At 48.6% G+C, this 15,012-nt stretch overlaps 1 protein-coding gene across 1 annotated transcript in view; it reads left to right on the forward strand.

The window, feature by feature from the left end:
• Positions 1 to 15,012, forward strand: part of AKAP9 (A-kinase anchoring protein 9) — a 357,327-nt gene that overhangs the window by 100,623 nt on the left and 241,692 nt on the right. The window contains exons 20-21 of the mRNA XM_075316166.1: positions 7,243 to 7,389; positions 7,730 to 7,836. Of these exons, the coding sequence (XP_075172281.1) occupies positions 7,243 to 7,389; positions 7,730 to 7,836 (254 nt within the window). The remainder of the gene's footprint in view (positions 1 to 7,242; positions 7,390 to 7,729; positions 7,837 to 15,012) is intronic.

The following is a 15,012-nucleotide window of genomic DNA, read 5'->3' on the forward strand; positions in this document are numbered from 1 at the left end:
CCCTCTTACCTACCATTGGTCAACTTCAGACAGTAGTACACGCCCCCAGTGAAATCCCTCTGGTAATTCCCACTTAGACTTTCAAAAAATTAACTGTTTATCCTCTTCATGATAGATGACATATTGGGTATGTCATGGATCGTGGCAAGTTAATCCCTGCAGTCTGCCGCGGGCAGCCGGCAGTGATTTCCGCATGTCAGCTGATGTGAACAGCTGACATGTGCGGCTATCAGGCACGAGTGGATTCGCTACCCACTTGTGCCTGTTAACCCCTTACAGTGGCTGCGAAAAAGTCACAGCTCGCTGTACATGCTGGCTGCGGTAAACCTTCACTCACCAGGCTCCAGTCGGCAGAGCGCTGGGTGTGAGAGAAGAGCAGCTTTTCTGCAAATCAGAGCAATACTGCTCTGATGTACAGAAAAGAATAAGCGATCAGACTGCTGATCCTTATAGTTCCTTAGGGAGACTAGTAAAAAATAAAATAAAAAACCCAAAAACCTAAAAGGGTTTAAAAAAAAATATACACATATTTGGGCATTTCTGAAAGCAGCAATACCAATCTATCAAAATAATTGGTAAATGGCGTAGCGGGAAAAAATCCAAACGCCAAAATTACGTTTTTTGGTCGCCGCATATTTTTGCTCAAGAAGCGATCAGAAACCATCAAAATGTAGCATCTGCGCAAAAATGGTACCATTAAAAAGCAAGCTTGCGATGCAAAAATAAGCAGTCCCTGAGCCATAGATCCTGAAAAATAACGCTACGGATGACGGAAAATGTCGCAAAAAGGGCTCCATTTTTTGATAAACTTGTGAATTTTTGTAACCCATTAGAGCAGGGGTCAGGAACCTTTTTGGCTAAGAGAGCCGTAAACGCCACATATTTTGAAATATAATTCCGCGAGAGCCGTACAATATGTTTAAAGGGCCATTGACAGATCAATCGCTCCAATGTTCACTTAGTACAGCAAGGAATGCTCCTCCGTGCTGTATAAAGCCACAACTGGACTGAAACAATGGTAATTAGCAGTAAAAAAATCAAATAAATAACTTACATTGTGAACTTGCGATGCATGACATCAGTCCAGCAGTCTGGCTTCTTCTTTTTCCTGCGCATGACTGGAAGCTGGCATTCTTCCCACCTGATGTTGAGAGAATGCCAGCTTTGAGGCATTCGCAGAAGAAAGAAGCTGGAATATTGGACATGTCACACAACGCATTGTCAGTTATGTCAATTATCTATTTTATTATTTTACAGCGAATTATTGTTTAGGTCCAGCGGTGGCTTAGTGCAGCAGAGAGGAACACTCCTTTGTGTACTAAGTGACCGCTGGAGCAATTGTATCTGTCAGTGGCCCTTTTAAAAGTGTTGGTCTTACAGAAAATGAACAAAAAAGAGAGGCTCAGACCCAGGAGATACACACACAAGCCATACACAGCACTCAACATGCCGTATACACAGTACATAAGGAGAAGAAAAAAAGCTCTGCAGGTAAACATATGCACACCAGGAATTAGATATACCAATAAACCTCACAATATGAAACTTTATTAAGTGCCAAACACAACAAACACAGCACACATACACCCCATATACACAGCACACACTCACACACGCCGAATACACAGCACACGCACGCGCCGTATACACAGCACACGCACGCGCCGTATACACAGCACACGCACGCGCCGTATACACAGTACGCGCCGTATACACAGCACACGCACGCGCCGTATACACAGCACACGCACGCGCCGTATACACAGCACACGCACGCGCCGTATGCACAGCACACGCACGCGCCGTATGCACAGCACACGCACGCGCCGTATGCACAGCACACGCACGCGCCGTATGCACAGCACACGCACGCGCCGTATGCACAGCACACGCACGCGCCGTATGCACAGCACACGCACGCGCCGTATGCACAGCACACGCACGCGCCGTATGCACAGCACACGCACGCGCCGTATGCACAGCACACGCACGCGCCGTATGCACAGCACACGCACGCGCCGTATGCACAGCACACGCACGCGCCGTATGCACAGCACACGCACGCGCCGTATGCACAGCACACGCACGCGCCGTATGCACAGCACACGCACGCGCCGTATGCACAGCACACGCACGCGCCGTATGCACAGCACACGCACGCGCCGTATGCACAGCACACGCACGCGCCGTATGCACAGCACACACAGATATAAGTACCTGCTGCTTAGTTGCCCTGTAAGATCAGGTGCAGCACAAGTGATGGATGCAGCAGTTCAAGGGCTGGCTTCATTCTCCTCTTTTCTCTCCAAGAAAAGACCTTATAGACCTGAGCAGCAGAGCACAGAACTGGAGGGTGAGAGGCAGAACGCACGGCACTATACAGGCCCCTGCCCCATCACTCTGCTTCTATCTGCAATTTCACAGGGGAGCATGTAGGAGCCGGAGGGAGGAAGTCCCACCCCCAGTGCTGTCTGCCGGCAATAGACAAGATCAGCGGCTGCCCGAGCACTGCAGCCTCCGGGAATCTGCCCCAGTGCCCCGGGGGCCACAGAAAAGGTCATCGCGGGCTGGATGTTCCCCACCCCTGCCTTAAAGGGACGGCAGGCACAGTTTCCTGCCGAGGACTGCGGTCCCCGGAACTCAGCCCAGGGACAGCAGAACTGAAGGCGAGTGGCCAAAATGCCGCCCCCCTGACATGTGCCGCCCGGGGCGGACTGCCCCCTCCGCCCCCCCTTTGCTACGCCACTGCAGACCTGCGGGAGAGGCGGGGGGCGGCGGCCCCCCCACCCCTCCACCGGCCAGCCCACCGGGAGAAGTCCCGCCCCTCCCGCCTGTCAGTCCGGGCCTGAACAGCGTGCACCGCGGCCTGATGGAGCGCGGTGCATGCATCCTTCCCATAGACAGGTAGGAGCCCTGTCTGGGAGCCAGATACGGCCATCAAAAGAGCCATATCTGGCTCGCGAGCCATAGGTTCCCGACCCCTGCATTAGATAATAGTAAACCTATTCATGTTTGGTGTCTATGAACTCGCACCGACCTCAGGCATCACACCCACACATCAGTTGTGCCATATAGTAAACGTGATGAATAAAAGATGCCAAAAACAATGAGGCAGTTGCACTTTTTTGCGCTTGGAATTTGTTTGCCGTTTTCTAGTACACTATATAGTAAAACTTAATAGTGTATTCAAAAGTACAACTTGTCCTGCAAAAAATAAGCCCTCATATGGCAATAATGACTGAAAAATAAAAAACGTTACGGCTCTCGAAAGACTGAAGGGGTTAATGAAGACTATTTAGAACTTTCACCAAATTTTTCATGTTGAACTGGACAGACAATGTAATATGCTCTTCAGAGTAGGATTAAACATTTTGGCTATTTTATTTTAATTTCGCCTCTTCTTTGCAGAAATATTAATGATTAAAGTATTTGGCACCTAAACAGTTACATTTTGGGGAGGACATTGCCAGAGAGATTTCACTGGGGGTGTGTACTTTTACCTCTCTATGGTGCTAATCAATCATAAGCCGCAGCAACACACTGGGGAAAGAAGAACACGCCCCCACAATAGCTGAGAAATGGCTCAGTGTGAGATGTATTGACCGTCTGCTTTTCTCAAATTCTCACTGCAAAGTGATGATATGTGGCAGGCCTGGGTGGGTGTGCGTGTGTGCGCGGCATGCCTGGGTGTGCGTGCGCGCGGCAGGTGTGTGTGTGTGTGTGTGTGTGTGTGTGTGTGTGTGTGTGTGTGTGTGTGTGTGTGCGTGTGTGCGTGTGTGCGTGTGTGCGTGTGTGCGTGTGTGCGTGCGTGCGTGCGTGCGTGCGTGCGCGCGGCAGGCCTGGGTGTGTGTGCGTGTGGCAGGCGTGGGTGGGTAGGTGTGTGTGTGTGTGTGCGCGCGCGGCAGGCTTGGGGGGTGTGTGTGCGCGCGCGCGCGCGGCAGGCCTGGGTGTGTGCGCGCCACAGACCTGGGGGTGATTAACTGACGGCTGTCAGCTCTCATTTCTGGCAGTCAGTATGGCAGGAGGGACAGTGCTGCACAAGTTGAGTCCCTTTAACACTTCAGTGCTAACATGGGGGCGTGTTCTTCTTTACCCAGTGTGATAGTGCCCACTTATCATTGGTGAGCTTCATACAGAGGAAGAAGTACACGCCCCCAGTGAAATCTCTCTGGTAACTCCCACTTGGAGGTTTTTTTAAAAAATTAACTGTTTAAGTACCAAATAGTTACCAAATGCTGATATCTCCACAACAGAGAGGCAAACAAGTTTTTATTTCGCTCTGCAGCCACTATTACATTGTGTGTCCAGCTTAACATGTGGTCCTATGTAAGGCCGGTTTCACACATATGTGCCATTAGTCCTATAATTATGAGGCACACAATGCGTGGTCACTGGCTGGTCTTGTTTTGCCTCCTACACTTGGGTTAACCATTCTCTATAATTACGCCTTTGTTTAACTAATTTCCATGAGTCCAGCTTCTCTAACACAAGGGATCGTCTGTTGCTGCCGGCTGTTTTTTTTTTTTACTTTTACAGGGAGAATACATTATTTGCTGCTTATTCCAGTCTATGCAATGCAGGCTACTGGGGGGGCTGTTAGCGGTGGGGTCAGGATGACCCTGCAAACAGTACATGGGTATCCCTGCATATAGCTAGCAGCATGCAGGCTGTTTTAACTGAGGAAAATCCACTTCTCCGATGTGATATTGGTCCCTTCACCACCAGGCGAGTTTTTTTTTTTCCTTGCCTTCTTCCAAGAGCCATAACTTTTATATGTAGCCATATGAGAACTTCTTTTATTTTGCAGGACGAGTTGTACTTTTGAATGACACCATTCATTCTGCCCCATATTGTACTGGAAAACAGGGAAAAAAAATCCAATTGGTGAAATTGCAAATAAAGTTTTTTGTTTTTTTTTTTTTGTTTTTTTTTAAAGTTATTTGTCATGTTCACTATATGGTAAAATTGACCCGGCACTAAGATTACCCAGGTCGGTGCGAGTTCGTAGAGACCAAACATGTATAGGTTTATTTTTTATCTAAAGGGTGAAAAAAAATTCAGAAGTTTGTAAAAAATAAATAAATAAAATAAAAAAATTAAAAAAAATGGCTTTTGGCGCCATTTATCGAGAACCGTAGCGTTCTCATATTTCGGGATCTGGGGCTCAGTGACTGCTTATTTTTTACATCCTGAGCTGGTGTTTTTAATTATATAATTTTTGGGTAGATGTGATATTTCGATCCCCTGTTCGTAATTCTAGCAGTTTGGTGGGTTTTTCTCGCTACGATTTAATATTTTGATAGATCGGGCATTTCTGAACTCGAGGATACCAGATGTGTGCATTTTTTATTGTTGTATTTTCATTGGGGTGAAAGGGGGTGATTTGAACTTTTGATAGTTATGATTATCTGCTAGTTATGACAATCGTTGGGGGTCCCGGGTATTAAATACCACCCAATATGATATTTATGATGATTGTTGAGTGGTCCCGACTATCGGACGTCCCCCAATCTGATATTTATGACTATCGATGGATGCTGCCAGGTATCGGATGCCCCCAATCTGATATTTATGACTATCGATGGATGCTGCCAGGTATCGGATGCCCCCAATCTGATATTTATGACTATCGATGGATGCTGCCAGGTATCTGATGCCCCCAATATGATATTTGACGATTGTTGGGGGATGCCAGGTATCGGATGCCCCCAATCTGATATTTATGACTATCGATGGATGCTGCCAGGTATCGGATGCCCCCAATCTGATATTTATGACTATCGATGGATGCTGCCAGATATCTGATGCCCCCAATATGATATTTGACGATTGTTGGGGGATGCCAGGTATCGGATGCCCCCAATCTGATATTTATGACTATCGATGGATGCTGCCAGGTATCGGATGCCCCCAATATGATATTTGACGATTGTTGGGGGATGCCAGGTATCGGATGCCCCCAATCTGATATTTATGACTATCGATGGATGCTGCCAGGTATCTGATGCCCCCAATATGATATTTATGACTATCGATGGATGCTGCCAGATATCTGATGCCCCCAATATGATATTTGACGATTGTTGGGGGATGCCAGGTATCGGATGCCCCCAATCTGATATTTATGACTATCGATGGATGCTGCCAGGTATCGGATGCCCCCAATATGATTTTGACGATTGTTGGGGGATGCCAGGTATCGGATGCCCCCAATCTGATATTTATGACTATCGATGGATGCTGCCAGGTATCTGATGCCCCCAATATGATATTTGATGATTGTTGGGGGATGCCAGGTATCGGATGCCCCCAATCTGATATTTATGACGATCGTTGCAGAGTCCCGGGTATCTGACATCCCTCAATCTGATATTTATGATGATCGTTAGAGGGTCCTAGGTCGCAGACGCCCCCCAATCTAATATTTATAATGATTCTTTGGGCTCCTGGGTATTTGATGCCCCTAATCTAATATTTATGATGATCATTGAGAGTGCCAGGTATATAATGCCCCCCAATCTGATATATATAACGATCATTGGAGTTCCTGGGTATCGGACGCCCCCCAATCTGATAGTCCTAAACATCGTTAGGGGTGCTGGGTATCAGATGCTCCTCATTCTATGACAATCGTTGGGCGGTGCCGGTATTGGACGTCCCCAATCTGATGTTTGACAATCGTTGGGGGGTGCAAGTTATCAGACACCCCCAATCTGATATTTATGCCGATCGTTGGGTATTTTTTATCGGACCCCCCAAATCTGATATTTATGACCATCACTGGCAGATGACTGGTATCAGTCCCCCCCCCCTGATCTAATATTTATGATGATAGTGGGGGTGCCAGGTGTTGAATGCCACCAGTCTGATAGTTATGACGATCGTTGAGGAGTCCCTGGTATCGCACCCCTCCAATCTGATATTTATGATGATCATTGGGGTGTCGGGTAACAAACACCCCCAATCTGATACTCATGACAATCGTTGGGGGGGTGCCGGGTATTGGACGCCCCCCCAATCTGATATTTATGACCCATCTCAAGGAATGGGCAAGTCTCAGGCAAGCCCTATAATTATAGTAGACCCTAAAATAAGGATTTGTTGTTGTCTCGTTCCTCTTTGTGCCTGGATCGCGGTCTCCTGCCCAGTGTTCGCCCTCCCGATGAGTAAAGGAGGGATATTTTTAACTTGAGAATTTATAAAATATTTATCAAGCAAGTGAAATGAATGTAATTTGTTCAGAACGCGTCGGCAATGACCGAGAACCAGGCCACGGACAGAGAAAAGCTGCTCCTGGAGGAGCTGGAGTCCATGAAGCAGACGCGTGCAGAGGTGTCGGGGAGGACGACGGGCCGGCCCGTGCAGGACAGCAGCTCCCAGACCTCGCAGGTACGGCCAGAGCCGGGCATTGCTGCTGCTGGACTCACTCCATGTTTGTTTTTCCTTTCGAGTATCAAGTTATAGCTCTTGTGCTCCGATAGCCTCGGGGTGGAGTCTCCGGGACAGATAGCCTCCGTCTATGGTTACCGTCGTGTTGTCAGGAGTCGTCTGCAGCAATGTCACTGCCTGATACACACACACATTGCTTTCCTGCTTAAGATGACTGCCGGCTCCTTTAAGAACTATAGTTTTTTGCAAAGAGTTAAATTTATGCAAAGATTTATGAGCGGCCGGAATGACCGGATTCTTGTCTCTCTTCTCCTATTTACCTCTGCAAAAATTAACCCAGGACGAGCGCCTCCCGCAGCCCGAGAGCGAGGATCCAGCCTGGGAGTGCGAGCGAGGAGATGGCGAGAGGAGGGCGGGCGAGGAGAGCCGTGATGTCATCAGTGACAGGTAACGTTGTGCGAATGACCCCGCGACTGATATTTGACCCTAACCCCCCACCAAAAAACCCACGACTGATGTTTGCCTCTAACCCCCCTCCAAAAAACCCACGACTGACATTTGCCCCTAGCCCCCCTCCAAAAAACCCACGACTGACATTTGCCCCTAGCCCCCCTCCAAAAAACCCACGACTGCCGTTTACCCCCTAATCCTCCTCCAAAAAACACCCATAACTGACGTTTGCCCCTAACCCCCTTTCAAAAAATTCACTGACATTTACCCCAAACCCCCCTCCAAAAATCACCCCCAAAATTTTCCGCTTGCAATCAGTAGTTTGTAGCTGTATAATTAACCTCTGATTATGATTTTTGGGGACATGCCGGCAATCTGTTCCAAGCTCTTAGCCGTCATCTCCTCCGTTGTCCTGTGACATTGTTGCACAGACATGATACACGAGGCACTGTTGTGTTACAGCTTAAAACTTGGTTGTCTTACAGGGCAGCTCTACACAATACAGTACAGTCACAGTACAGGGATAATGCACACAGTGATGTCACAGTACAGGGATAATACACACAGTGATGTCACAGTACAGGGATAATACACACAGTGATGTCACAGTACAGGGATAATACACACAGTGATGTTACAGTACAGGGATAATACACACAGTGATGTCACAGTACAGGGATAATACAAACAGTGATGTCACAGCACAGGGATAATACACACAGTGATGTCACAGCACAGGGATAATACACACAGTGATATCACAGTACAGGGATAATGCACACAGTGATGTCACAGTACAGGGATAATACACACAGTGATGTCACAGTACAGGGATAATACACACAGTGATGTCACAGTACAGGGATAATACACACAGTGATGTTACAGTACAGGGATAATGCACACAGTGATGTCACAGTACAGGGACAATACACACAGTGATGTCACAGTACAGGGATAATGCACACAGTGATGTCACAGTACAGGGATAATGCACACAGTGATGTCACAGTACAGGGATAATGCACACAGTGATGTCACAGTACAGGGGTAATGCACACAGTGATGTCACAGTACAGGGATAATACACACAGGGATGTCACAGTACAGGGATAATACACCCAGTGATGTCACAGTACAGGGATAATGCACACAGTGATGTCACAGTACAGGGATAATACACACAGTGATGTCACAGTACAGGGATAATACACACAGTGATGTCACAGTACAGGGACAATACACACAGTGATGTCACAGTACAGGGATAATGCACACAGTGATGTCACAGTACAGGGATAATGCACACAGTGATGTCACAGTACAGGGATAATACACACAGGGATGTCACAGTACAGGGATAAGACACACAGCGATGTCACAGTACAGGGATAATACACACAGTAATGTCACAGTACAGGGATAATACACACAGTGATGTCACAGTACAGGGGTAATACACACAGTGATGTCACAGTACAGGGGTAATACACACAGTGATGTCACAGTACAGGGGTAATACACACAGTGATGTCACAGTACAGGGGTAATACACACAGTGATGTCACAGTACAGGGATAATACACACAGTGATGTCACAGTACAGGGATAATACACACAGGGATGTCACAGTACAGGGATAAGACACACAGCGATGTCACAGTACAGGGATAAGACACACAGCGATGTCACAGTACAGGGATAATACACAGTGATGTCACAGTACAGGGATAATACACACAGTGATGTCACAGTACAGGGATAATACACACAGTGATGTCACAGTACAGGGATAATACACACAGTGATGTCACAGTACAGGGATAATACACACAGGGATGTCACAGTACAGGGATAATATACACAGGGATGTCACAGTACAGGGATAATACACACAGTGATGTCACAGTACAGGGATAATAGACACAGTGATGTCACAGTACAGGGACAATACACACAGTGATGTCACAGTACAGGGATAATGCACACAGTGATGTCACAGTACAGGGATAATGCACACAGTGATGTCACAGTACAGGGGTAATGCACACAGTGATGTCACAGTACAGGGGTAATGCACACAGTGATGTCACAGTACAGGGATAATACACACAGGGATGTCACAGTACAGGGATAATACACACAGTGATGTCACAGTACAGGGATAATACACACAGTGATGTCACAGTACAGGGATAATACACAGTGATGTCACAGTACAGGGATAATATACACAGTGATGTCACAGTACAGGGATAATATACACAGTGATGTCACAGTACAGGGATAATACACACAGTGATGTCACAGTACAGGGATAATACACACAGTGATGTCACAGTACAGGGATAATACACAGTGATGTCACAGTACAGGGATAATATACACAGTGATGTCACAGTACAGGGATAATATACACAGTGATGTCACAGTACAGGGATAATACACACAGTGATGTCACAGTACAGGGGTAATATACACAGTGATGTCACAGTACAGGGATAATACACACAACAATGTCACAGTACAGGGATAATACACAGTGATGTCACAGTACAGGGATAATACACACAGTGATGTCACAGTACAGGGATAATACACACAGTGATGTCACAGTACAGGGATAATACACACAGTGATGTCACAGTACAGGGGTAATATACACAGTGATGTCACAGTACAGGGACAATACACACAGTGATGTCACAGTACAGGGATAATACACACAGTGATGTCACAGTACAGGGATAATACACACAGTGATGTCACGGTACAGGGGTAATATACACAGTGATGTCACAGTACAGGGGTAATATACACAGTGATGTCACAGTACAGGGGTAATACACACAGTGATGTAACAGTACAGGGGTAATACACACAGTGATGTCACAGTACAGGGGTAATACACACAGTGATGTCACAGTACAGGGGTAATACACACAGTGATGTCACAGTACAGGGGTAATATACACAGTGATGTCACAGTACAAGGACAATACACACAGTGATGTCACAGTACAGGGATAATACACACAGTGATGTCACAGTACAGGGATAATACACAGTGATGTCACAGTACAGGGATAATACACAGTGATGTCACAGTACAGGGATAATACAGTGATGTCACAGTACAGGGATAATACACACAGTGATGTCACAGTACAGGGATAATACACACAGTGATGTCACAGTACAGGGATAATACACACAGTGATGTCACAGTACAGGGATAATACACAGTGATGTCACAGTACAGGGATAATACAGTGATGTCACAGTACAGGGATAATACACACAGTGATGTCACAGTACAGGGATAATACACACAGTGATGTCACAGTACAGGGATAATACACACAGGGATGTCACAGTACAGGGATAATACACACAGTGATGTCACAGCACAGGGATAATACACACAGTGATGTCACAGTACAGGGGTAATACACACAGTGATGTCACAGTACACGGATAATACACACAGTGATGTCACAGTACAGGGATAATATACACAGTGATGTCACAGTACAGGGATAATACACACAGTGATGTCACAGTACAGGGATAATACACACAGTGGTGTCACAGTACAGGGATAATATACACAGTGATGTCACAGTACAGGGATAATACACACAGTGATGTCACAGTACAGGGATAATACACACAGTGATGTCACAGTACAGGGATAATACACACAGTGATGTCACAGTACAGGGATAATACACACAGTGATGTCACAGTACAGGGATAATACACACAGTGATGTCACAGTACAGGGATAATACACAGTGATGTCACAGTACAGAAATAATACACACGTTTTTAGCTTATTGCACTAAAAACATATATACATATATATATTTTTTAGGATGGAGCTCTATAAATGCAACATATTTTACTTCTGTTATTTTCATTTTCATTAATTATATTATTTTCTTTGTCGCTCCATTGGGAGACCCAGACAATTGGGTGTATAGCTACTGCCTCCGGAGGCCACACAAAGTATTACACTAAAAGTGTAACCCCTCCCCTCTGCCTATACACCCTCCCGTGCATCACGGGCCCATCAGTTTTATGCTTTGTGTTGAAGGAGGCACACATGCACACAAGCTCCACATTTTAGTCAGCAGCAGCTGCTGATTGTATCGGATGGAAGAAAAGAGGGCCCCCACAGGGCCCCCGGCATGCTCCCTTCTCACCCCACTGAGTCGGCGGTGCTGTTAAGGTTGAGGTACCCATTGCGGGTACAGAGGCTGGAGCCCACATGCCGTTTTCCTTCCCCATCCCTTAGAGGCTCTGGGAGAAGTGGGATCCTAACCGGTCACCATTCACTGGGACTGAGCTCCCTCCGCAGCCCCTGGGGGAATCTGACGTACAGGAGACTGGATATCATCAGGGACAGGGCCCTGCATCCATAAGGTACTCTGTGTCCCCTTAGGGACGGTGCATGCAGCGCCTGTGTTACAGACGCCGCAGCGGCTGCTGTGTGGTTTGTGAGACCGGGACTACCGCGCCGACCGCGCCTGTTTGCCGGCCGCGTTTTTAACTTTAGTCCCCGGCTTTTGCGGCCTAGTACCATATACTCCCGCCCCCGGGCCTGCCAGTCAGGGGTAAGGGCGGGACGGCCGACTGGACGTCGGCAGTGAGGGCTGGAGCATACTTTGGTATCCTCCTCCCCCCTCACTGAGCACTGTGGGGCACCAGTTTCCCGCACTTTATTAGGCACGCCCACGGCTCCATCCTCCCCTCAGAACGCTGGCAGCCATTGTTATAATCACTTCTGCCGGTGGGGGATTTCAGAACGAGCTCCGCAGTTCTGGGAGAAGTGGGATCCTAACCGGTCGCCGTTCACTGGGACCGGGCTCCCTCCGCAGCCCCTGGGGGAATCTGACGGACAGGAGGCTGAATATCATCAGGGACAGGGCCCTGCATCCATGAGGTACTCTGTGTCCCCTTAGAGACGGTGCATGCAGCGCCTGTGTTACAGACGCCGCAGCGGCTGCTGTGTGGTTTGTGAGCCGGGACTACCGCGCCGACCGCGCCTGTTGGCCGGCCGCGCTTTTAACTTTAGTCCCCGGCTTTTGCGGCCTAGTACCATGTACTCCCGCCCCCGGGCCTGCCAGTCAGGGGTAAGGGCGGGACGGCCGACTGGACGTCGGCAGTGAGGGCTGGAGCATGCTTTGGTATCCTCCTCCCCCCTCACTGAGCACTGTGGGGCACCAGATGCCCGCACTTTATTAGGCACTCCCACGGCTCCCTCCTCCCCTCAGAACGCTGGCAGCCATTGTTATAACACTTCTGCCGGTGGAGGATTTCAGAATGAGCTCTGCAGCTCTGGGAGTCCCAGGCAGGGAATCTGGTGGACACACCACCGCTTTGGGCGGTCGGTAAGCCACACCAGTTGCCAGGTGCTGGCCCCCCTTGGGTGCCGAAGTGTATACATATATATATATATTGTATACATTTTCTCTATTCGGCAGCATTATTTGCTTTTGGCTATATAAGAGGAGACAACAGCATGTCGTACGCAGAAAGCAAGGGTGCCAAGGCACAGGCTTATTTTGCAACCTGTACCTCTTGTGCGGCTATGTTACCTGCAGGTTCCACCTACCCTCATTGTGACAATGCTCGGCCCCTGTGGCACTCACTCAGCCGGAGCCTCCGGCACTGGTGGGACCCTCGGCTCAGGTGGTACCGCCGGTTTCCACTGCACAGATGGAAGGGACAGAGTTTACAATGTTGACTGAGAAACTCTCTGAGTCGCTTTCACATTCCATGGCTCAGTCTATGGACCGATGGTCTGCTAAGATACTAGAAGCTTGGCAGTCCAGACCGGTAACACAGGGCCAGGGCACTGTGAGTTCATCGCCCCCAGGCCCCTCTCGGTCGGTACAGCAAAGGGCTCCTGGGGTGGCACCCAGATCCCACGGTGAGAACTCCGACACGGACCGCAGCCTCAGACAGGCTAAGCGGGCTTGCTGGGAACCTTCCCCGACTTCATCACGCGGTTCGGGGTCTCAGCATGAGGACTCTCTGGAGGATGAAGCGGAGGTCGCAGCTCAGGGCTCTGATCCTGACGTTGCTCTCAATCTGGATACACCTGAAGGGGACGCCATAGTAAATGACCTTATAACGTCCATCAACCAGGTGCTAGACCTTCTCCCCCAACTCCACCTATAGAGGAGTCGGCTTCACAGTAGGAGAAACACCAGTTTAGGTTTCCCAAACGTACACGGAGTGCGTTTTTCGATCACTCTAACTTCAGAGATGCTGTCCAGAAGCACAGAGCATTTCCGGACAAGCGCTTTACTAAGCGCCTTAATGACACACGTTACCCTTTCCCCCCTGACGTAGTTAAGGGTTGGGCTCAGTGTCCCAAGGTGGATCCTCCAGTCTCCAGACTGGCGGCTAGATCCGTAGTATTAGTGGCAGATGGTTCATCGCTCAAGGATGCCACTGACAGGCAAATAGAGCTCATGATGAGATCCATCTATGAAGCCATAGGCGCGTCTTTTGCTCCGGCCTTCGCAGTCGTGTGGGCACTCCAAGCTATCTCAGCTTGTCTGTCTGAGACTAATGCGGTCGCACGTACCTCTGCCCCGCAGGTTGTGTCTTTGACTTCTCAGGCGTCGGCTTTTTCGTCCTACGCCATGAACGCCGTCCTGGACTCTGCGAGCCGTACAGCGGTAGCATCCGCCAATTCGGTGGCAGTCCGCAGGGCCATGTGGCTACGCGAATGGAAGGCAGACTCTGCTTCCAAGAAGTTCTTAACCGGTTTGCCATTTTCTGGCGACCGTTTGTTTGGCGAGCAATTGGATGAAATTATTAAACAATCCAAGGGAAAGGACTCGTCCTTACCCCAGTCCAAACCAAACAGACCTCAGCAACGAAAAATACAATCGAAGTTTCGGTCCTTTCGGTCCTCAGCCAAGTCCCGTTCCTCCTCGTCCAACAGGTCAGAGAAGGGCCAGGGGAACTCTTCGGCATGGCGGTCTAAGTCACGTCCTACAAAGACCGCCGGAGGAACCGCCTCCAAGGCGGCCTCCTCATGACTTTCGGCCTCACCAAACCGCGTCCTCGGTCGGTGGCAGGCTCTCCCGCCTTTGCGACCCCTGGCGGACACATGTCCAAAACCGATGGGTGAGAGACATTCCGTCTCACGGT

This window comes from Anomaloglossus baeobatrachus, chromosome 6, assembly GCF_048569485.1.
Source record: "Anomaloglossus baeobatrachus isolate aAnoBae1 chromosome 6, aAnoBae1.hap1, whole genome shotgun sequence".
Lineage (NCBI taxonomy): Eukaryota > Metazoa > Chordata > Amphibia > Anura > Aromobatidae > Anomaloglossus > Anomaloglossus baeobatrachus.